Below are 21722 nucleotides of genomic sequence, written 5' to 3'. Positions count from 1 at the left end.
AATAACCAATCGGACGATCGACAGCGCACGTCAGCCGGACCAGTCAACATCAGATCGCTTCGTTCGATGATCGGCGACATTCGCGGGAAATTTCTGTGTAGGAGGGCATAGGAGCGGGCTGTCGAAATATCCTTTTTTTTTTTTTTGCTTGTTGGGGGTGGGTGGGGAAAGAAGAGTGGGAGGTCCATGATTAGAGAGTAATTAGATCTTGGCTCCGCCCTTCTTGGGAACTTAATAAGTTCAGCCCTTAAGAGGCGGTAGGTGAGGTGACAATATCATAGAGAGAAAAGGAAGGAAAAGAGAGAAATAGAAAAGAAAGATCTCCACTCCATATCAAAAGAAAAGAAAGCGGGGGCTTCACGGAGGAAGTTCTCTTTTTTTTTTTGACGAAATTCCCTGCTAGACTGCTTGACCTCCTCCCTCCTACTTCACTACCGCTGACGACCCACGTCAAAAGCCAAACCAAAACCAAAACCAAAACCACCACCACCACCTCCGACGACGACGACGACGACCATCCATAAAGCTCCTCCGCCACCATCTCTCTCCCTCTCCATGCCGCCGCCGCCGCCGCCGCCGACGGCAGCCACCGCTAGCCCCTGAAGCTCCGAGATGGGGATGATCGGCGGGTGCGGCCTTCTCGGGCCGTTCTTGATCGCGCTCGCGGGGTGGCTCGTCCTCGTCGACTCGGCGTGCAGCAACACCTCCACCGCGACGGCCGCCGCCGCCGCCGCCGACGACCACGATCTCGCCTCCAGGGCCTTCGCCTCCGTCTCCGGCTTCAACTCTTCTTGGCTCCGCTCCGGCCCCGGCTCCGCCTGCTCCTCGCCCATCCACAAAATCCGCCTCCCCTCCCGGAACCTGAGCGGGACCGTCGCGTGGAAGTACCTGAGGGCCATGAAGGGCCTGCGGGTCCTCGACCTCTCGGGCAATTCGCTGCACGGCTCGGTCCCCGGCTGGTTCGTCTCCGCCGCCCCGAGCCTCGCCGAGCTCAACCTCTCCTCGAACCGCTTCGGCGGCGGCGTCGCCTTCGACGCGGCCCCCCGGAACGTTTCGTCGTCTTCTCCGTTGCGGGTCCTCGACCTGTCCCGCAACAGGTTCACCAACTTGGGCAACTTCTCGAGCTTCTTCTCGAGCCTCCGTGTCCTCGACCTCTCCGGCAACGACCTCCGGGCCTTCCCCCTCGGCCTCTCCGAGCTCGCCGCGCTCGAGCGGCTCGACGTCTCGGGCTGCAACATTTCCGGCGACCCGCGACCCGTTTCGTCCCTCAAGTCCTTGAAATACCTGGATCTTTCGAGCAACTCGCTGACTGGCGTCTTCCCGGACGATTTCCCTCCGCTGGCCGGCCTCGCGTTCCTGAACGTCTCGCTCAACGACTTCACCGGCCGGGTCGGCCCCGAGACTCGCCGGAAGTTCGGGGACTCCGCGTTCCTCCACGCCGGCACGAACCTCGTCCTCGAAGACGACGTTCCGAAGCCCCCGACCCCGGCGACGAGACACCGCAACTCGACGCGCCCGGCTCCCCGACCCACCACGAAACTATCCGCGAGCAAGAGACCCGAGCCGCGCAAGAGGCGGCTGGCCCTGATTCTGGCCCCGACGACGGCGTCCCTGGTCGTCGCCGCCGCTTTCGCCGCCGCTTGCTGCGCCTGCGTAAGGAGGAGGAGGGCCATCGCGAGGAGGAAGAACAAGTGGGCGATATCGGGCCCGGCCCGGCCCGAGTTCAGGATGGAGAGGGCGTCCGGGCCGTTCGCGTTCGAGACGGAGTCCGGGACGGCGTGGGTGGCGGACATAAGGGAGCCGTCGTCGGCGGCGGTGGTGATGTTCGAGAAGCCGCTGATGAGCCTGACCTTCCGGGACCTGATCGCCGCCACGTCGGGGTTCGGGAGGGAGTCGCTGCTCGGGGAAGGGCGGTGCGGGCCGGTCTACCGGGCGGTGCTGCCGGGGGACCTCCACGTGGCGATCAGGGTGCTCGACGGCGCCAGGGCCGTCGACCACGGCGGCGCCGCCAGGGTCTTCGAGGGGCTCGCGAAGCTCAAGCACCCGAACCTGTTGCCCATCTCCGGCTACTGCATTGCCGGTACGTGACAACGACTGTTGCATGTCTTTTTGCGGTTTTTAATTTATTAATTCGTCAGCTTATTTTAAAAGCTTTGGTATCTACGATGAATAATTAATTACCCTAATCGATTCTAAACTTGTTGTACGAAAACTCTTCAATTTTATCAACGTAGGCTCGATTTTTCTCACGAAAAAATGAATTATTTTGAAAAATATTTTTCTAAAAATGATTATTGGTATTTACGAGGAATAATTACCTAATCAGTCATAAATTTACTATACGGAAACTTTTCAATTTTACCAACGTAGGCTCGATTTTTTTCACGGAAAATGAATTATTTTTAAAAAATATTTTCCTAAAAATGATCGATTGTATGGCTTGAAATAATTAGTCATATGAAAATGTTTCCATTACCAATAACAAATTATGCTTAAACATTTCGGCACGATAAAAATATTTTCGCCCATACATTTTTTTCAATCGATACAAAAGGTCTTTTTTTGAAAAACGAAACAAACATAGACCTGCAATCATAAACTTTCGCCCGAAATTTCAATATAACCTTCTTTCCGACCAGTTGCCGCCTGAAATCGCCGACCTGTGCTGTCCACGTCGTTGGCGACGACTGGATACCATGTTAGTGATTCTCGGCGGAAATTTACCGGAAGGATTCCGCCGGAAACATCGAGCGAAGATTTAGGATTTCATCGGCATCGGTTTCGAACGGCGCATTGATTGACGACCCCTTTTGACTTTCTGTACCCCCGTGAAATTGCCATCTTTCTGAGCCGGGTGCTGCGACGAAGTACTGCACTGCAAGATATTTTCTACAGGGGGGCATTCATTTCATTCGAGCATCGGGCCTCTCCTGCACCCACCAACCGTGTATTTAATTCCGGTCACGGGTCTCCAGAAAAAAAAATATTTTCGATTTTCGATTTCGATTTCGTTTTCGTCGTACTCGCCGGACGGACGCTGTCGAGCCACGTTCGATTGGCGCACGGCGGTCATGATGACACTTTCGGATCACGATCAGATCTTTACTCTCTCTCTCTCTCTCTCTGTCTCTCTCTCGTCCCTAGATTTTGCATTGCCAATGAGAAGAATTCAAGCTTCCCATTTCTCTTTTTTCTTTTGTCTTTTTTCCTTGGTTTATGTAAGTTTAAAAATATTCATGTATAAATTTTGGTTTTTTTTTATACAAAAGAAGTCAGAGATGTTTGTCTCACAGCAGGTAAATTTAGGGTTTTTAGCGACAAAAAAATTTGGAGCATTTGTGTCATGTTGGGGGTATAGTTCGAATTTTTTTGGTGGTATTTGCTCTGTATTGTAATATGGCGAGGAAATTATCGTTGTTGTAGACCTTTAATTAGGCGACTTTTTAATCATTTTGAGCAATTTTTTTTCTTTTTTTTTTGGGGGGTATGAATGAATTTGACCTTTCTCTACGAGTTGTCGCAGGCAAGGAGAAGCTGGTGTTGTACGAGTTCATGCCCAACGGGGACCTGCGCCAATGGCTCCACGAGCTCCCCGCCGGGGCGCCCAACGTGGAGGACTGGAGCACCGACACGTGGGAGCATCCCGGCAGCGAGACGTCCTCCCCGGAGAAAGCCAATTGGCTCGCGCGGCACCGCGTCGCGGTCGGGGTCGCCCGGGGCCTCGCCTACCTCCACCACGCGGGGTCCGCCCACGGCCACCTCGTCGCCTCCAACGTCCTCCTCGGCGACGGCTTGGAGCCCCGGATCTCCGACTTCGGGATCCAGGATTTCGGGAGCGGGAAGGGGGGAATTGAATGCGCCGGCGCCGGTCCGGCCCCGGAGGCGGACGTTTACTTCTTCGGGATGATCTTGGTGGAGCTGTTGACGGGGAGAGAAGGGAGCGAGGAGAGCTTGGCGTGGGCGAGGAGGCTGGTGAGGGAAGGGCGCGGCGAGGAGGCGCTCGAGAGGAGGCTGAGGGTCGACGGCGGCGGCTCGGTGAGCGAGATGGCGGAGTGCCTCCGCGTCGGGTACCTGTGCACGGCGGAGTCCCCCGAGAAGCGGCCCACCATGCAGCAGGTCGTGGGTCTCCTCAAGGACATCCGCCCCCACCTGAGTTAACAAGTCGACAGTCTATTCAAGTCCTCAAACTCGGGTTTTCGCCGCGCGCGCCGCGCCGACACGACTCGCCCCCCTAATGCCAAAATCGGGTGGACACAGGGATTGCCACGATATTCCCGATCAATCAGTCTCGTCCCTCGAACGGAGGCAACTTCTCGATTGGTTCGCTGATTATCACGTCGGCGTGTTACCTGATATGAGATCCGGGTCGATTTTTTTTTTTTTTTTTGGTCTGTTTTTTGGGGCAATTGCATTTCAGTTTGGACCACGGCTTGTTGTCCATATTGGGTATTTGATGTTTGTGGGAGTTTGATTTCTGGGCCAAATGTATAGACAAGATCTTAAAGTCCAAAAACGAAAAAAGAAAGATTGAAAAGAATATTAATTAAGTTAAAGAAAAAGAAAAAGAAAAAGGGTATGAGGTGAGTTTTTTTTTTTTTTTAAGGAGATTAGGTGGGGAGTATGTGGGGGAAGATGTTGTGGTTTTAGGTGAACACGGGAGATCAGAGAATCCCACTTATTGCTTGTCTCTTCCGCGACACCTTTCGTCAACCATTCCCCCCCTTCAATTATCGTCATCTTTTTTTATTTATTTAATTTACATAATTTTCTCTCTTTTGCTTTTTTGTTTTTGTATCCTTTTGGCCCCCTTTATTCCTTTGAACGAATTATTTTTTTTTTCTTTGGTTTTGTTTTTGCCAAAAGAGATGAAAGGAATGTCGATGTTGCATGCGCATCTGCTGGTCTGGGCTTTGTTGGATTCATCTTGGAATTGGACTCTCTTTAAAAGAAAAAAAAAAGGGGGAGGGGAATATGTAGTAAAGTTTTCATTTTTTTGGAAGATTTTGTCATAAGATATAATTCCTGTCAAAGTATGGAGATTTCATGTTAAATGAATTCGTTAGTACTTTGATATCATGTCAGATAGGTATCGTGTCAAATCCTCGAGTCATTTTTTCGACAAAGGCGAGACATTGAAGTCACGGATATGTATATTCTTCGATGAAAAGAAAAAGACAAAAAAAATTGTGAATGGCGATCGGATTGATAGCGAAATTAAATTGCAAGTTGCCGTCGAGTCATCATGCCCCTAATGTCTTGGGACGACACACGTGTTTATGGCCAGGATGAAGGGTTGCGATCCCGCTAGGGCAAACTAGTTCCGAAAACCCGTTCCTCAATTCGGATAGCGGGCTACAACTCGTCTGCACGAACTCGAATGGCTAGAGCGTCATATTATTTTTACCATAAAATAATGCGATTAGATGGATGATTTGCAATTCTTGAGAAGTGATTAAGAAAAGATGGAGCAAATGTGAAGAAATGCTCCTGCTAATCTTGACCGGTGACTTCACATACACCCAACTTATAAAGAGAATTTCTTTTGACCTTTGCCAAGTCAATATTATATATTTTTTTGCCTGTTCATCTGTTGAATGAAAACCCACAAAAATTAAAATAATAATAATAATAATCGAATTTTCATTTGATGATCAGAAGTTTGATTGATTTGGACATGCATTTTGGTGCTGAGTCGTTGTCAAATACGTAGGCGGAATTTGTCAAGTCGGCATCTACTTTTTTGTGAGTCAATTTACAGGCGTTTTCATTCTTACGACGTGCGGAAATGGCAATCAAGAGAGAGAAAATCACGTGCGGCCTAGTCCTGCAAATTTGTCCTGCATTTCCATGGTTGGATGACGTAAACATGAATTGATATCACAAAAAATTCTAAATTGATATATTTATGATATATTTATTTTTTTATTAATTTTCATTAAATTTTACCATCAAATTATTTAGTTAGATGACACATGATAATTGATGGGCGTACTAGTTTAGGATTTTACTCCTTTGTTTGTCATATGTTTAACAATTTGTGATTTTTCGTGATATTAATCCAATTTAACGGAAGGTATATTTGTCACAGGTGTACCAATTTGTGATTTTTTGTGGTCAAAAAATTAATTTGGGGTAAATTTATCACTGACGTACAAATTTGGAGTTTTTCGTGGTATTAACTCTAACCATGAAGATAACTTTTTTTTTTCGCTATATTTTTGTTAAAGATATGTGCATTTATTGTCTTCTCATCTTTCTATAATGAGAAAGTTTTCCCACGATGGCGACCACTTTCTTAATTCTAGCATACATGAAATTTTTCTGACCAAAAGAAAAAAAACATATCCTTTTTCTACATGTGTAAATACGTGGAAAATTAGAGGAGAAATACTTATATGATTGTCCTTAATCTACCGTGAGAATAACAACTTGTTTTAACTCACAAAAAAAGAAGAGTCGTGCTTTTTCCACTCCCTTTTAGCTAATACACTCCTTATAACAGTAGTTTGACCATATTATCTTATGTGGATCTCACTTTTTCAGCATCCTCCATTGCTTTGTTTCTTTATTTTTCTTTTCTTGCGGGTCCCACCTTCCTTCTCCTTCTTAATTCTATCTGTTCTCTCTCTCTTGGAGGTAATTCTAGCCCTCTCTTATTCCTCTTAATTAAATCTGATTCGACAAAAAAAAATTTAATTTGATCATGGTTTAATTCTTGGTGGTAATTCATCAATTATCTATCAATGAATATAACCCTCTCTCTTCTCAATTCCGCTCCAAATATGATTTACATTTTCCAATTAGCTAAGAAGATGGAAAGAAAGGGAAAAAGAAGTAGAAGCTTCAAAGTCAAAATTTCATTTTTCTCTCTCTCATCGGAAGCAATTAGAGACATTTCATTGCTAGGTTTGATGTTTTTCTGCTTCTTTGTTTTCTTCATTAGTTACTGAATTATGACCTGGACAACATGACTCCCAACATATCATTGTCAACCGAATTATGACCATGAACTACAAGACCACCAACATCGTAGTCCTCCTCCTCTTATCTCTCTTTCTCTGGCTTTGATCTCTCCATTTCTTCTTCCTCTTCTTGTTCACCGTGATAGACATATCGTGTAATCTTTGCTTTAGCTAACTGCTCTTGACTCTATCTCCCACAATCTCGCCCTCAGTATACCATTTCTTCTCTTTCATCTCTCCCTACTTCACTCTCCCTCACCCACACAGACTATTCTTTTAACCACCTCAATAAACTCTTCTGGTACTTGAGAGAGAGAGAGAGAGAGAGAGAGAGAGAGAGAGAGAGAGAGAGAGAGAGAGAGAGAGAGAGAGAGAGGAGAGAGAGAGAGAGAGAGAGAGAGAGTAATCTTTGCTTTAGCTAACTGCTCTTGACTCTATCTCCCACAATCTCGCCCTCAGTATACCATTTCTTCTCTTTCATCTCTCCCTACTTCACTCTCCCTCACCCACACAAACTATTCTTTTAACCACCTCAATAAACTCTTCTGGTACTTGAGAGAGAGAGAGAGAGAGAGAGAGAGAGAGAGAGAGAGAGAGAGAGAGAGAGAGAGAGAGAGAGAGAGAGAGAGCAATTAGAGGGAAATCAATCAATTGGGTCGTTCGACCACATGGCGAGCGTTCACCCATGGATCTTTTATCGTCCAAGCTTCATCCACTCCTAGTTCACCGAGGCCTACTCTTGGGATACCAAGACCGACACCAAAACCCGTCACCACTACCACCACCTCCTCCAATAACTTTGACACCCTCATCCCTGACGTTGTCTCCCCCTTCCTCAAACACCGCTCCGAGCCTGTGCCTTCTACTCCTGTCGCCGTTCCCTTGGGGTTCAACGAGGAGGCCACAACGTCAAAGTGTAACGAGCCTCCATTGTAACAACCAACATCGTTTGCTAAAAGAGATAAGATGAAAGGTAGGACCCACAACAAAAGAAAAATAAAGAAACCAAAGGGACATCACACTGGAGAGAAAAAAAAGAACACTTTTGATAGAATAATATGAGAGGATGCTGAAAAAGCGGGACCCATGGAGGATAATATGGTCAAAACACTAAAATAGGGAGTTTATTAGCTATGGAAGGAGTGGAAAAAACGTGGCCCAAAAAGAAATAACAAATAATTAGAAATTGTGGCGGGGTCTACTTTTTCAAGAATTTATGGCTCACAGGATACTGTTACTCTCACAGTAGCCCAAAGACCGTTATGTTAACAAAGCCCAAATTGGAGAGACCCGAGAAAGAAAAAATGTGAAAAAATGAAATTGGCCGGTCCAATCAGATTAGTTTTCTATTTTATTCTCGGAAGAATATGAAATGCTAAGGAATTAATCAAAAAAAGTAGGAGAAAGACAATACCAAGGCTCTGTTTATTTCACAGAAAATCTGACATTTCTGGAAAATATTTTTTGAGAAGTCATTTTTTAGGAAAATGACAATATTTTCCGGTGTTTGACCAAGACCTGAAAATGAACTAAAAATTATTTTCCGTCATTCGATAAGGAATAGCTCATTTGGTCGGAAATTACAAACGTGGATGCTGGCCGTGCTACATGGCACGATCGCGCTAACGTGGACAAATTTTGTGATTTTTTTAATCGATTTTTTAATAGTTATCGTTTTTTTTTCTTTCTTTCTTTTTCTTTTTCATTCTTCCTCCGCCAGTCGGCGGACCTAGCAACACGCCATGGGCGAGCCCAAGGCCAGCCCTAGCCAGGCCGGCCCATGCTTGTGGCCGGTCGCCGAGGCCCGACGACTAGCTTACGAATAAGGAATAAGAAAAATGAAGAAAATAAAATTAAACATAAAAAATATTTAAAAAAATCAAAAAAAATTGAAACATATTATCTCACCTAATTTACACTTCAAGACGGCTTACTGGACTAACAAAATCAAGTCTCAACAATTAAGAACATTTTTTTTTCGGTCGAATCAACAATTAAGAACATGGATCGGTACAAAAATCATGGAGGAGTTAGCTGCCAAGTTGGCTCGTACGAACTAGCTGAACTGTCGTGGTAATTGCAGCCCATAAAGTGTACATAAAAGGCCAAAGCGGTCTGTTGATGAAAATATCCACAAAAAAACACTAAGCAATTAATGGCTTGTCCAAAGCTCTTATCTTGTCTTGTCTGTTGCTTCAGCTGATGTTCTTGTCTCTTGTCCCTGAGGTCGCTCATGGGAAGGGTTTCAAAGTAGGGTTTTACCAGAAGACATGCCCTAATGTGGAGGCCGTCGTGAAGGAGGTCATCAGTCGAGTCATGTCCGTCGGTCCGAGCCTCTCCGGCCCTCTCTTGAGGATGCATTTTCACGACTGTTTCGTTAGGGTAAGCGAGAGAATGAGTGCACGCATACTTCTCTTCCTACTTGTGCTTGGGAAGAGTACTATTTTATGAGCACCTGTCTAATGACTAAAGAGAATGGTTTAAGTTATATTCTAACAAACGGCATTTGGCTCCTCCACATGCTTTTCCAGATCCGTCCGTGGACACTGAACTGTTTCCTGCATGAACTCACAGTCGAATAACGTTTCTTTCAGGGGTTTTTCCGCATGGTTGTGAAGGTTCAATATTGTTGAACTCGTCAACCAATCGAGCCGAGAAGGATGCGAAGCCGAATCTCAACCTTCGAGGTTTCCAAGTAATCGACAGAGTCAAGACGGTGCTGGAGAAGGCATGCCCCAGCACCGTTTCGTGCGCCGACATCGTGGCCATTGTCGCTAGAGATGTCGTTGTCGCGGTGCGCATATGCATACGTCGCTTCCTTTATCTATTCTTTTCAATTCGAATGTTCATTATAATGCATATGACATCAGTAGAAATCTCCCTTTTCACAAATAATCTATATTATCTCATTGGAAAACTAGTCCTATTTTCAAAGTGCGCACGACAAAACTCGATGATTTTTCTTCGTGAGAAGAACACGTTAATATGGGAATTGGGTTTTTTTTTTTCATTTTTGGTCACTTTAGACTGGAGGACTTTCCTATGATGTGGAAACCGGACGAAGAGATGGGAAAGTTTCTAGTATGGAGGAGGCACTTCGCAATTTAATACGATCTACGGCCAACATTACAGTTCTGAGAAAAGCATTTGCACAGGAAGGCCTCAGTGTGAAGGACCTTGTCGTCCTATCAGGTAAATATCTGATCTCCATTCATTGCTTCGTACGCTCTGTCAATTATTTTGTGGAAATCGACATAAATTACTCGAGAAAAAAACAGTATTTCGAGCGAAAGATTCATAAACACGGTCGGCACTACATTGAGAAAACGTAATTCGTAGACTTAGATCGTGCTAATTCTGATTTCCTATTGCCCAGGTGGGCACACCCTTGGAACTTCACACTGCTCTTCCTTCGCCAACCGCCTCTACAACTTCACCGGAAAGGGCGACACCGACCCCAAGCTCGACCCCAACTACATAGCGAGGCTGAAGCTCAAGTGCAAGCCGAATGACAAAACCACTCTCGTCGAGATGGACCCGGGAAGCGTGAGGACGTTCGACATCAAGTACTTCCATCTGATCCCCAAGAGTGGAGGCCTCCACTTCGGATGCCTCACTTCTTGAAGATAGCCGAACCAAGGCGTACATCGACCTCCGGATCAGGACCGGCGGATCCACTTTCTTCAAGGACTTTGGAGTGTCAATGGTGAAATTGGGTCGGATCGGCGTGCTCACTGGAACTGCCGGTGAAGTCAGGAAAGTGAGCTCGAAGGTTAACTAAGGGTCGACGAGGGGGACATAGGATGGAGCATGGAATTGGAAATTGTAATTATTGTTTTACAATTGTCGATAGTAAGTAATTGATGAAAGATGTAGCCAATGCGGAAATTCTCCGGCTAATATTGACCGGTGACTTCACATGCACACGTCTTAGAAAGTGAATTTCCCTTTGATTAATTAAACTGAAGAAAGTAACGATCGTTTTCATTTGATGATCGAGGTTTGATTGATTTGGACATGCGTTTTCATGATGAGTTGTTGTCAAATACGTTGGGGGAATAGTCAGTCGACCATCTACATTTTATGAGTCAATTTGCAGGCGTTTTCACTACAGCTTGCGAAAATCGCAATCAAGAGAGAGAAAATCATGTGCGGCTTGGTCGTGAAACCCCATTCTGATTAGGCATGCCTCCAGAAGTCCCACTCAACTCGGTGACAAAACTTTTTGCATATCGCTTCAGGACGGCTGAAATTTCCTCTTTCTTTTTCTAATTCTAAGCTGGTGAACACCTCTTGCACGACCAGAATGTTATCTTGAATTTGTCTCCCGCTCACAAAGGTGTTTTGCTTTGTCGCAATAAGGTTTGGCAACCAAGGCTTCGGACGACTGGCTGTCACCTTGGAGATAACTTTATAGATAAAGTTGCACAGACTAATTGGGCGAAACTGTTCGAGTCTTAATGGATTGGGTGTATTGGGTATTAAGGAGATTGAAGTCCTATTTAAATCTGGTTACAGCCTTGCGAAAACGAAGAAGCCTTTTACTGCTTTGAAAATGTCTTTATAATCGCCCAGTGGTGTTGGTTAAAGAACCCAATTGAGGCCATCCGGCCTAGGAGCTCTGGAAGCCCCGAGCCGGAAAACCACTTCGTGCATCTCTTCCATAGTTACCTCAGCCACTAAATTGTCATTCATCTCTTTCGAAGCCACCTGGGGATATTGGGATAACATTGGCTGAAAATCTCGACGCCCAACTAATTGATATAACTTCTCAAAATAATCTACTGTCATCTCCTTCGGTTGGGTTTGATCTCTGATCCGTTCACCATCCGAGTTTTGCAACGTAGTTATCTTGTTCCTCTGTCTTCGCTGGATAGTGGTCGCATGAAAAAATTTGGTGTTCTTGTCACCCCATTTAAGCCAATTGATTATGGATCTCATACTCCAATACATCTCCTCCTGCTTCCACGCTTTCTCGTTCTCCCCTTGAAGTTGACAAACCCGCCCCCTATCAAAGGAGTTATTAATTAGGAGTGAGCAGTTCCAGGTTCCTTACATATTCCACATGAAATCTGGAACCTACCATCGGATACAAGTTTCTCATTTTTTGGAACTTGAAACCTACCCGTCTGAACCTGGAACCTGGACCCTATTCTGTCACAGGTTTCAGGGTCTAACAAGTTCTTTTTTTTTTTAATTTCATTTTTAGTTAAACAAAATGAAAATGAATGCAATAATACCGAACAAGCTTGTCATAAACCAAAGAGAATACCAATTACTAGTTTCCTGGGATTACGGTTCAAATAAATATAATTAAAAGGAGAAGTCATTGCGTGAATCGATACTACGGGTGAGCGGTTCCATGTTCCATATAGGGTTCCTCCCATGATAATATGTTTCTCATTTTTTGGAACTTGGAACCTTCTCTATCACAGGTTCGAGGGTCGATTCTAATGTCTACCTAGGTTCCACATGTATTATTAATTGAACAATTGCAGTGAATCATAACCTGTAATGACCACGATTTATTGCTATGATCCACTAACCACAACTTATATTTAGACACACGAATAATATGAAACATTAACAAGTTATAAAATGAAAGCTCAGACTAGTGGTTTCGGATTATACACTCATCATCTAACACCATAAAATACCGCAGGATCATGCGAAAACATAGACCAAGAAAAAATACAAAAAAACTTATTTAGGTTTCAGGTTCTACCTACCTAGAAACCTAAAACCAGGAACCTATTCGTCGAAATAGGTTTTCCAATTTTGGAATCTAGAACCTACCCTGCATACCTTGAAACCTGGATCCTACAGGTTTCCACTGGTCATGTTCTTAGGCTCCAGGTTCTAGTCTGGAACTATGCTCACCCCTACTATCAATATTGTTTATGTGTTGCTGAATTTCTTGCTTTAAGGAGATAATTCTCTTATGCCCATGAATAAGCTTTGGTTTTTTGTGATATAGCAAAGGATTGGGGATGTTTGTCTCACAATGGATAAATTTAGGATTTTTAGTGACAAAAGATTTGGAGCATTGGTGTCGTATACAGGGTAGAGTTTGAGTTTTTTGGGGTATTTGCTTTGTATTGTAATATGATGAGGAATTATAATAGACCTTCTCTATGAGTTGTTGCAGGCAAGGAGAAGCTGGTGTTGTACGAGTTCATGCCCAACGGGGACCAGCGCCAATGGCTCCACGAGCTCCCGGCCGGGGCTCTCAACGTGGAGGACTGGAGCATTGACATGTGGGAGCATCCCGGTGGCGAGTCGTCATTCCCGGAGAAGGCGAACTGGCTCGAGCGACAACGAGTCGCCGTCGGGGTTGCACGGGGACTCGCCTACCTCCACCATGCGGGGTCCGCCCACGGCCACCTCGTCGCCTCCAATGTCCTTCTCGGCGACGACTTGGAGCCTCGGATCTCTGACTTTGGGATCCAGAATTTCGGAAGCGGGGGAGAACAGTTCGAGGAGGGGGGAAATGAGCGCGCCGGCCCCGCCTCGGAGGCGGACGTTTATTTTTTCGGGATGATCTTGGTGGAGTTGTTGACGGGGAGAAAAGGAAGCGAGGAGACCTTGGTGTGGGCGAGGAGGATGGTGAGGGAAGGGCACGATGAGGAGGCGCTCGAGAGGAGGCTAAGGATCGACGGAGGGAAAATTACCAAAAAAGTCCTAAACCTTTTGCAATTGTGCTAATTCAGTCATAAACCTTTTTTTTTTTGCCATTTCAGTCCTAAACCTTTTACAATTGTGCCAATTCAGTCCATCCGACCACTTTTGGCCGGCCGGCGCTGACGTGACATTATTTTAATATTTTTTTTCCTCTTTTTTTTTCCTTCTTCCCCCTGGCCGGTTCGGCCAGAGGGAGGCTCGCCGGCCATGGCGAGGCCGACCTCGCCCGGCCATGGCGAGGCCGAGCTTGCCGGCCATGGGCGACGGCGAGGCCTCGCCCAGATCTGGCGAGACCTCGCCGTCGCGAGACCTCGCCGTCGCTGGGCGAGGTCGAGCTCGCCGTCACTGGGCGAGGTCGAGCTCACCCAGCCGACGGCGAGGTCACGGGCGAGGTCGAGGCCTCGCCGTCGCCCATGGCAGGGCGAGGTCGACCTCGCCATGGCCGGGCGAGGTCGACCTCGCCCATGGCCGGCGAGGTCGGCCTAGCCATGGCCGGCGAGCCTCCCCCTGGCCAGTCCGGCCAGGGGGAAGAAGGAAAAAAAAAAAGGAAAAAAAATATTAAAATAATGCCACGTTAGCCGGCGGGCGCCGGCCGGCGTCCACGTCAGCGCCGGCCGGCCAAAAGTGGCTAGATGGACTGAATTGGCACAATTGTAAAAGGTTTAGGACTGAAATGACAAAAAAAAAAGGTTTAGGACTGAATTGGCACAATTTCAAAAGGTTTAGGACTTTTTTGGTAATTTTCCCGATCGATGGAAGCTCGGTGAGCGAGATGGTGGAGTGCCTCCGCGTCAGGTACTTGTGCACAGCAGAGTCGCCCGGGAAGTGGCCCACCATGCAACAGGTCATGGGTATCCTTTAGGACATCCGCCCCCAGCTGAGTTGACAAGTCGAAAGTCTATCAAAGTGCTCAAACTCGGGGTTCACCGGACGCACAATGCCAGCGCAGGTCGCCCGAATGGCAAAATTAGGTGGCACGGGAATTGCCGTGATATTCCTGATCAATCGGTCTCGTCCATCGAACGAAGGAAAACTCTCGATTGATTTGCCTACATCACGTCAGTGTGTCACGTGATACAAGATTCGGGTCGATTTCTTTTTTGTTTGTGTTTTTGGGCAATTGCATTTCAATTTGGACCACGGCTTGTTGTCCATACTGGGTATTTGTTGTTTGTGGCATTTTGATTTCTGGGCCATATGTACAGACAAGATCTTAAAGTAAAAAATAAAATAAAAAAAGATTTAAAAGAATTATTAATTAAATTAAAGAAAAAGAAAAAGGGTAGATGATGTTGTTTTAGGTGAACACGGAGGAGATGAGAGAATCCCACTTATTGCTCGTCTCTTCTGCGACACCTTTCGTCACCCTTTCCCCCTTCAATTATCGTCATCTTTTTCTTATTTATTTATTTATATAATTTTCTCTCTTTTGCTTTTTTGTTTTTTGTATCCTTTTGGCCGCCTTTATTCCTTTGAATGAATTTTTATTCTCGTTTTTTTTTTGCTATTTTGTTTTGCAATTTTCCTTTTTGTTTTTGCCAAAAGAGATGAAAGGAATATCGATGTTGCATGCACATCTGCTGCTCTGGGCTTTGCTGGATTTATCTTGGAATGGGGCTCTCTTTAAAGAAACAAAAATGGGGGGAATATGTAGTAAAGTTTTCATTTTTTGCAACATTTTATTTTGAGATATAATTCCTGTCCAAGCATAAAAATTCCATGTATCAAGATTATCATTCTCTAATTAACTGAATTTCACGTTAAATGAATTTGTTAGTACTTTGATGTCATGTTAAGTAAGCATCGTGCCAAATCCTCAGAGTGATTTTTTTCCACTAAGACAGAGACGTTGAAGTCTTAGAGATCTATTCATCGGTAAAAAAGAAAAAAGAAAAAATTGTGAATGGTGATTGGATTGATAGTGAAATTAAATTGTGGAATGCAGTTGAGTCATCGTGCCCCTAATGTCTTGGACGACACGCCCGCCGATGGCCCGGATAAAAGGGTTGCGATCTCGCAAGGGTGAACTAGTTCTAAAAACCCATCCTAAGTTCGGATCGCAGGTTGCTAGCCGCTTGCATGAAACCAAATGGCTAGAGTGTCATATTATTTTGGGTTAATACCATAAAAAATCCTAAACTAGTACATATGTGACAAATTCGCCCCAAACTAATTTTTTGATCACAAAAAATCATAAACTGGTACATTCATGATAAATTTACCCTCCGTTAGTTTCCGTTAAATTTTACAGTTAAATTTATGAGTTGGATGACACATGGCAGTTGACGGGTGTACCAGTTTGAGGTTTTATCCTCCGTTTATCACAGGTAACAGTTTGGAGGGTAAATTTATCACAGATGTACTAGTTTGGAGTTTTTAGTAATTATAAAGTTAATTCGTGGTAAATTTGTCACAGGCGTACCGGTTTGGAGTTTTTTGTGATCAAAAAATTAGTTTAGGGTAAATTTATCACATGCATACTACTTTAAGGTTTTTGTGGTAGTAACCCTATTATTTTTAGCATAAAATAATGCGATCCGATGGATGATTTGCAATTATTGAGAAGTGATTGAGAAAAGATGGAGAAAATGGGAAGAAACTATCCGGCTAATCTTGACCAGTGACTTCACAACCACCCAACCTAGTCCAGTGACTTCACAACCACCCAACCTAGAAAGAGAATTTCTGTTGACCTTTGCCAAGTCAATATATATATTTTTTACCTGTTCATATGTTGAATGAAACCCGCAAATATTAAAATAACAATAATAATAATAATAATCAATTTTTTCATTTGATGGTCGAAGTTTGATTGATTTGGACATGCATTTTGATGACTGGGCTTTGTTGGATTTATTTTGGAATTAGGCTTTCTTTAAAGAAAACAAAAAGGAGAGGAATATGTAGTAAAGTGTTCATTTTTTGAAAGATTTTATTATAAGATACTATCCTCATTCTTTAACTAACTAAATCTCATGTTAAACGAATTTATTAGTACTTTGATATCATGTTAAATAAGTGTTGTGCCAAATGCTCAAGTCGCTTTTTCGACAGAGACGACAAGTTGAAGTCATGGGGATCTATCGGTCGATAAGAAAAAGCAAAAATGTGAACGGTGATCGGATTGATAGCAAAATTATATTGTGGGATGCCGTCGAGTCATCATGCCCCTAATGTCTTGCACGACACGTGAGCCAATGGCCGGGATAAAAGGGTTGCGATCCCGCTAGGATGAACCAGGTCTGAGAACCAATCCTCGGTTCGGATCGCAGGCTGCAGCTCGCCTGCACGAACTTCAATTGGCTAGAGCGTCATATTATTTTTAGCATAAAATAATGCGAACCGGTGGATGATTTGCAATTCTTGAGAAGTGATTGAGAAAAGATGGAGCAAATGGGAAGAAATGCTCCTGCTATTCTTGACCAGTGACTTCACATCCACCCAGCTCAGAAAGAGGATTTCTGTTGACCTTTGCCAAGTCAATGTTTTATATTTTTTACCTGTACAAAAATTACAAAAATAATTATAAGAGCAATCGATTTTTTTTCATTTGATGGTCGAAGATTGATTGATTTGGACTTGCATTTTGATGCCGAGTTGTTGTCATATACGTGGGCGGAATTGTCCCAGTCGGTTCGTGAGTCAATTCACAGGCGTTTTCGTCACGACGTGTGGAAATTGCATGGCAATCAAGGGAGAGAATCACGTGCGGCCTAGTCCCGCAAATTTGTCCTGCATGTTCCATGATTGGATGAGGAATTCATGTAACCATGAAGATAACTTTTTTATTTTATTTATTTTGTTTTTGGCTATATTATTGATAAAGATATGTGTATTTATTGTCATTTCGTCTTCTTTTTTTTCGACCAAAAAAGAAAAGTTTTCCCACGATGGCAACTGCTTTCTTAATTCCAGCATACTCGAAATTTTCCTGACCAAAAAAAAAAAAATTACCCTTTTTCTACATGTGTAAATACGTGGAAAATTAGAGGAGAAATGCTTATGTGACTGTAATTAATAACTGTAAGAATAACGGTCTGTTTTGGGTAAAAAATAATAAATAATTAGAATTATGGTGAGGCCTACTCTTTCTAGAATTTATAGCTCACAATATATCGTTACTCTCACTGTAGCTCAAAAACATGAAAGAGAAACAAAACTGGTCGGTCTAATAATAATATTTTCTATTTATTCTCGGAAGAATATGAAATGTGAAGGAATTAATCGAAAAAGTAGGAGAAAGACTATACCAAGGCTTTATTTATTTCACAGAAAATGTGACATTTTCTGGAATATGTTTTCTGGGAAGTCATTTCTTAGGAAAATGATAATATCTTCTAATGTTGACCGAGATCCGAAAATGATCTAAAAATTATTTTTGGTTATTTGATAAGGAAAATCTCATTTAGTTGGAAATTGCTAATGTGGACGCCGGTCGTCCTACATTATTTAATAATTATTTTATTATTTCCTTTTTCTTTTTCATTCTTCCTCCACTGGTCGCCGGACCTCGACAACATGCCATAGGCAAGGGCTGGCAAGGCAGCCTTAGCCAGGCCGGCCTGCGCCTGTGGCCGGTCGCCAAGGCTTGGCGACCAACTTAGGAAGAAGGAATAAGAAAAATTAATAAAAAAAATCAAAAATAAAAAAATATTTTCTTAATAATTTATTATCTCACCTAATTGTCCATTTTTGTTGTTAATGCTATTTTTGCCCATTTATACTTCATGCTGGCTTACTGGACTAGCAAAATCTAGTGTCAACAATTAAGAACGTGGATACGAACATGCATATTGCATATAAAAAAAGCATGATGAACTTTCGTGGTAATTGCAGCCCATAAAGTGTATATAAAGGCCAAAGCGGTCTGCCGATGAAAACATCCACAAAAAAAAACACTAAGCCATGGCTTGTCCAAAGCTCTTCTTGTCTTGTTTGATGCTTCAGCTGATGTTCTTGTCTCTTGTCCCTGAGGTCGCTCATGGCAAGGGTCTCAAAGTAGGGTTTTACCGGAAGACATGCCCTAATGCAGAGGCCATCGTGAAGGAGGTCATCGGACATGTCATGTCCGTCGCTCCGAGCCTCTCCGGCCCTCTCTTGAGGTTGCATTTTCACGACTGTTTCGTTAGGGTAAGCGAGAGAATGAGCACACGTACTTCTCTTCCTGCTTGTGCTTGGGAAGAGTACTATTTTATGAGCACCCGTCTAATGATTCAAAAGAATGGTTCTTATTTTCATCGAATTATCTGCTAAACAGCCATTAAACAGGACACGAACTGTTTCCTGCATGAACTCACAGTTGAATAACGTTTCTTTCTGGGGTTTTCGCACAGGGTTGTGAAGGTTCAATACTGTTGAACTCTTCGACCCATCAAGCCGAGAAGGATGCGAAGCCGAATCTCAACCTTCGAGGTTTCCAAGTAATCGACAGAGTCAAGACGGCGCTGGAGAAGGCATGCCCCGGAACCATTTCGTGCGCCGACATCGTGGCCATTGTCGCTAGAGATGTCGTTGTCGCGGTGCGCATATGCATACGTCGCTTCCTTTATCTATTCTTTTCAATTCGAATGTTCATTATAATGCATATGACATCAGTAGAAATCTCCCTTTTCACAAACAATCTATATTATCTCATTGGAAAACTAGTCCTATTTTCAAAGTGCGCACGACAAAACTCGATGATTTTTCTTTGTGAGAACACATTAATATGGGAATTGGTTTTTGTTTTTTCCTTTTTGGTCACTTTAGACTGGAGGACTTTCCTATGATGTGGAAACCGGACGAAGAGATGGGAAGGTTTCTAGCATGAAAGAGGCACTTCACAATTTGATACAAGCTACGTCCAACATTACAGTTCTGAGAACAGGATTTGCAAAGAAAGGCCTCAGTGTGAAGGACCTTGTCGTCCTATCAGGTAAACACCTGATCTCCATTCATTGCTTCGTATGCTTTGCCAATTATTTTGTGGAAATCGACATAAATTACTAGAGAAAAAACAGTATTTCGAGTGAAAGATTCGTAAACACAGTCGGCAATACATCAAGAAAACGTAATTCGTAAGCTTAGATCGTGCTAATTCTGATTTCCTTTTGCCCAGGTGGGCACACCCTTGGAACTTCACACTGCTCTTCCTTCGCCTACCGCCTCTACAACTTCACTGGAAAGGGTGACGCCGACCCCAAGCTCGACCCCAACTACATAGCGAGGCTGAAGCTCAAGTGCAAGCCGAATGATCAAACCACTCTCGTCGAGATGGACCCGGGAAGCGTGAGGACGTTCGACATCAAGTACTTTGATCTGATCGCGAAGAGAAGAGGCCTCTTCACTTCGGACGCCTCACTTCTTGACGATAGCCGAACCAAGGCGTACATTGACCTCCAGATCAGGACCGGCGGATCCACCTTCTTCAAGGACTTTGGAGTGTCGATGGTGAACATGGGTCGGATTGGCGTGCTCACCGGAACCGCCGGTGAAGTCAGGAAAGTGTGTGCAAAGGTTAACTAAGGGTCGACGAGGAGGACACACGATGGAGCTTGGAATAATTTGAAATAGTCCATTATTGTCGATTTACAATTGTCGATAGTAAGTAATTGCGAAAGATGTAGCTAATGCGGAAATTCTCCGTCTAATCTTGACCGGTGTCTTCGCATGCACATGACTTAGAAAGTGTATTTCCCTTTGATTAATTAAACTGAAGAAAGTGATGATCGCTCTCATTTGATGATCGAGGTTTGATTGATTTGGACATGCTTTTTCATGATGAGTTGTTGTCAAATACGTTGGCGGAATAGTCAGTCGACCGACCGTCTACATTTTATGAGTCAATGTCCAGGCGTTTTCACCACAACTTGCGAAAGTCGCAATCAAGAGAGAGAGAATCATGCGCGGCTTGGTCCTACGAATTTGTCCTGCATTTCCATGATTGAATGAGGAATTCATATACCATGAAGATAACTTTTTTATTTGGCTATATTATTTTAGAATTGGGAAAAGTGTATGAAAAGTCCTAAACCTATTTTATTTGTGTTCATTTAATCCTAAATCTTTTTTTTTTGCCAATTTAATTATAAATCTTTTGACATAGTTCCAATTCAGTCCTTTCGGCTAATTTTGCCTGAAAATGCTTACGTGGATTCCTAGTCACCGCCAGCCGACCAATGTGGCCAGACCGGCAATGACGTGGATGCCAAAAAATTAAACGGCGTTGTTCTTGTTTCCAATTAAAAAAACCCTAGAACATTCAAACGGCGTCGCTCACCTCTCTTTCGTTTTTGCCCCAAATCCACAGAACCAAGCGAAGAAACCAAGCGAGAAGCGAAGAACCCTAGCTGTTATCTACCCAATTCGATTCGTCTCAACTCAAATCGAAGGATTTTGCTCAAGTTGACTAACACCTTCTTGCAGATTCACTTGAAGGTCGCTCGACGGTCACCAAGACCCGATTGACCCATAATCTAGTTGTGACCCAATTTGACTTTGAGATTCTGCAATGAACATGACAAACTGTGTGGTCCCTATTTGCTTGTATGGTCGGCACTTAGCGAACATGACAAAAAGGTATGCTTGTGTTGTAGTCCCGATAAGCAAACGGATCTTCTGAAACTTGCTCTTACACTATAATCTTCTTTTTCTTCAATTGAACTATGAAAGACTACATGGAATGCACAACCAACTCAACAAACAAACAAAAAAGAGGCATTTTTATTGTATTTTTTCACCCAAAATGGAGAGCCTCAATTTCATGCATTGCTCTTGTTATGACCTAGATGCGTTAGGTGTTACTTCGTTTGTTGTAAAAAGAACCATGTGATGCCACCGCTGATTTGACTTGAATTATCACCCTATCAATCAACTCGATACAAAGACAGCAAAACATCCTATGCAAAATGACTATTAAACTTATTTCCTTCAATAAACATGCATTTTGATTTCAGTCGGTCATTTCATCAAATAGGTGGCATGTACTTCGAATTAATGAACTTTGACTCACATATAAGGCAAAGTATCACTATTTAGTCATGACTACAACATCAATACATATTTGAAACATTGATAAGCTTTATCCATAGACGAATTTCA

At 43.8% G+C, this 21722-nt stretch overlaps 2 protein-coding genes and 1 pseudogene across 2 annotated transcripts; all 3 read left to right on the top strand.

Annotated features, from left to right (window-relative positions):
* Positions 1-359: 359 nt before the first annotated feature.
* LOC115684763 (calmodulin-binding receptor kinase CaMRLK) lies at positions 360-4204 on the top strand. The gene is made up of 2 exons (XM_030609634.2): positions 360-2080; positions 3524-4204. Exons 1-2 carry the CDS (start codon positions 613-615, stop codon positions 4156-4158), a joined length of 2103 nt encoding a protein of 700 aa, XP_030465494.2. The 5' UTR covers positions 360-612; the 3' UTR covers positions 4159-4204.
* A 4913-nt stretch (positions 4205-9117) lies between these two features.
* On the top strand, positions 9118-10954 carry LOC115684771 (peroxidase 27-like; annotated as a pseudogene).
* A 7545-nt stretch (positions 10955-18499) lies between these two features.
* On the top strand, positions 18500-20233 carry LOC115666973 (peroxidase 27-like). The gene is made up of 4 exons (XM_030588615.2): positions 18500-18773; positions 18977-19162; positions 19392-19557; positions 19741-20233. The coding sequence occupies exons 1-4, from the start codon at positions 18549-18551 to the stop codon at positions 20145-20147; spliced, it is 984 nt and encodes a 327-aa protein (XP_030444475.2). The 5' UTR covers positions 18500-18548; the 3' UTR covers positions 20148-20233.
* The last annotated feature ends 1489 nt before the right edge of the window (positions 20234-21722 follow it).

The sequence above is a fragment of the Syzygium oleosum genome, unplaced genomic scaffold (assembly GCF_021117445.2).
Source record: "Syzygium oleosum isolate NSW1041296 unplaced genomic scaffold, Sole_v2.1 Sole_v2.01, whole genome shotgun sequence".
Lineage (NCBI taxonomy): Eukaryota > Viridiplantae > Streptophyta > Magnoliopsida > Myrtales > Myrtaceae > Syzygium > Syzygium oleosum.
This window is presented reverse-complemented; position numbering and strand designations above follow the sequence as displayed.

Coding starts and splice junctions, on each gene's coding strand:
- LOC115666973 (XM_030588615.2), top strand. CDS start 18,549: ATGGCTTGTCCAAAGCTCTTCTTGTCTTGTTTGATGCTTCAGCTGATG. Junction 18,774..18,976: donor TTCACGACTGTTTCGTTAGG/GTAAGCGAGAGA, acceptor GTTTTCGCACAG/GGTTGTGAAGGTTCAATACT. Junction 19,163..19,391: donor CTAGAGATGTCGTTGTCGCG/GTGCGCATATGC, acceptor TGGTCACTTTAG/ACTGGAGGACTTTCCTATGA.
- LOC115684763 (XM_030609634.2), top strand. CDS start 613: ATGGGGATGATCGGCGGGTGCGGCCTTCTCGGGCCGTTCTTGATCGCG. Junction 2,081..3,523: donor CTCCGGCTACTGCATTGCCG/GTACGTGACAAC, acceptor GAGTTGTCGCAG/GCAAGGAGAAGCTGGTGTTG.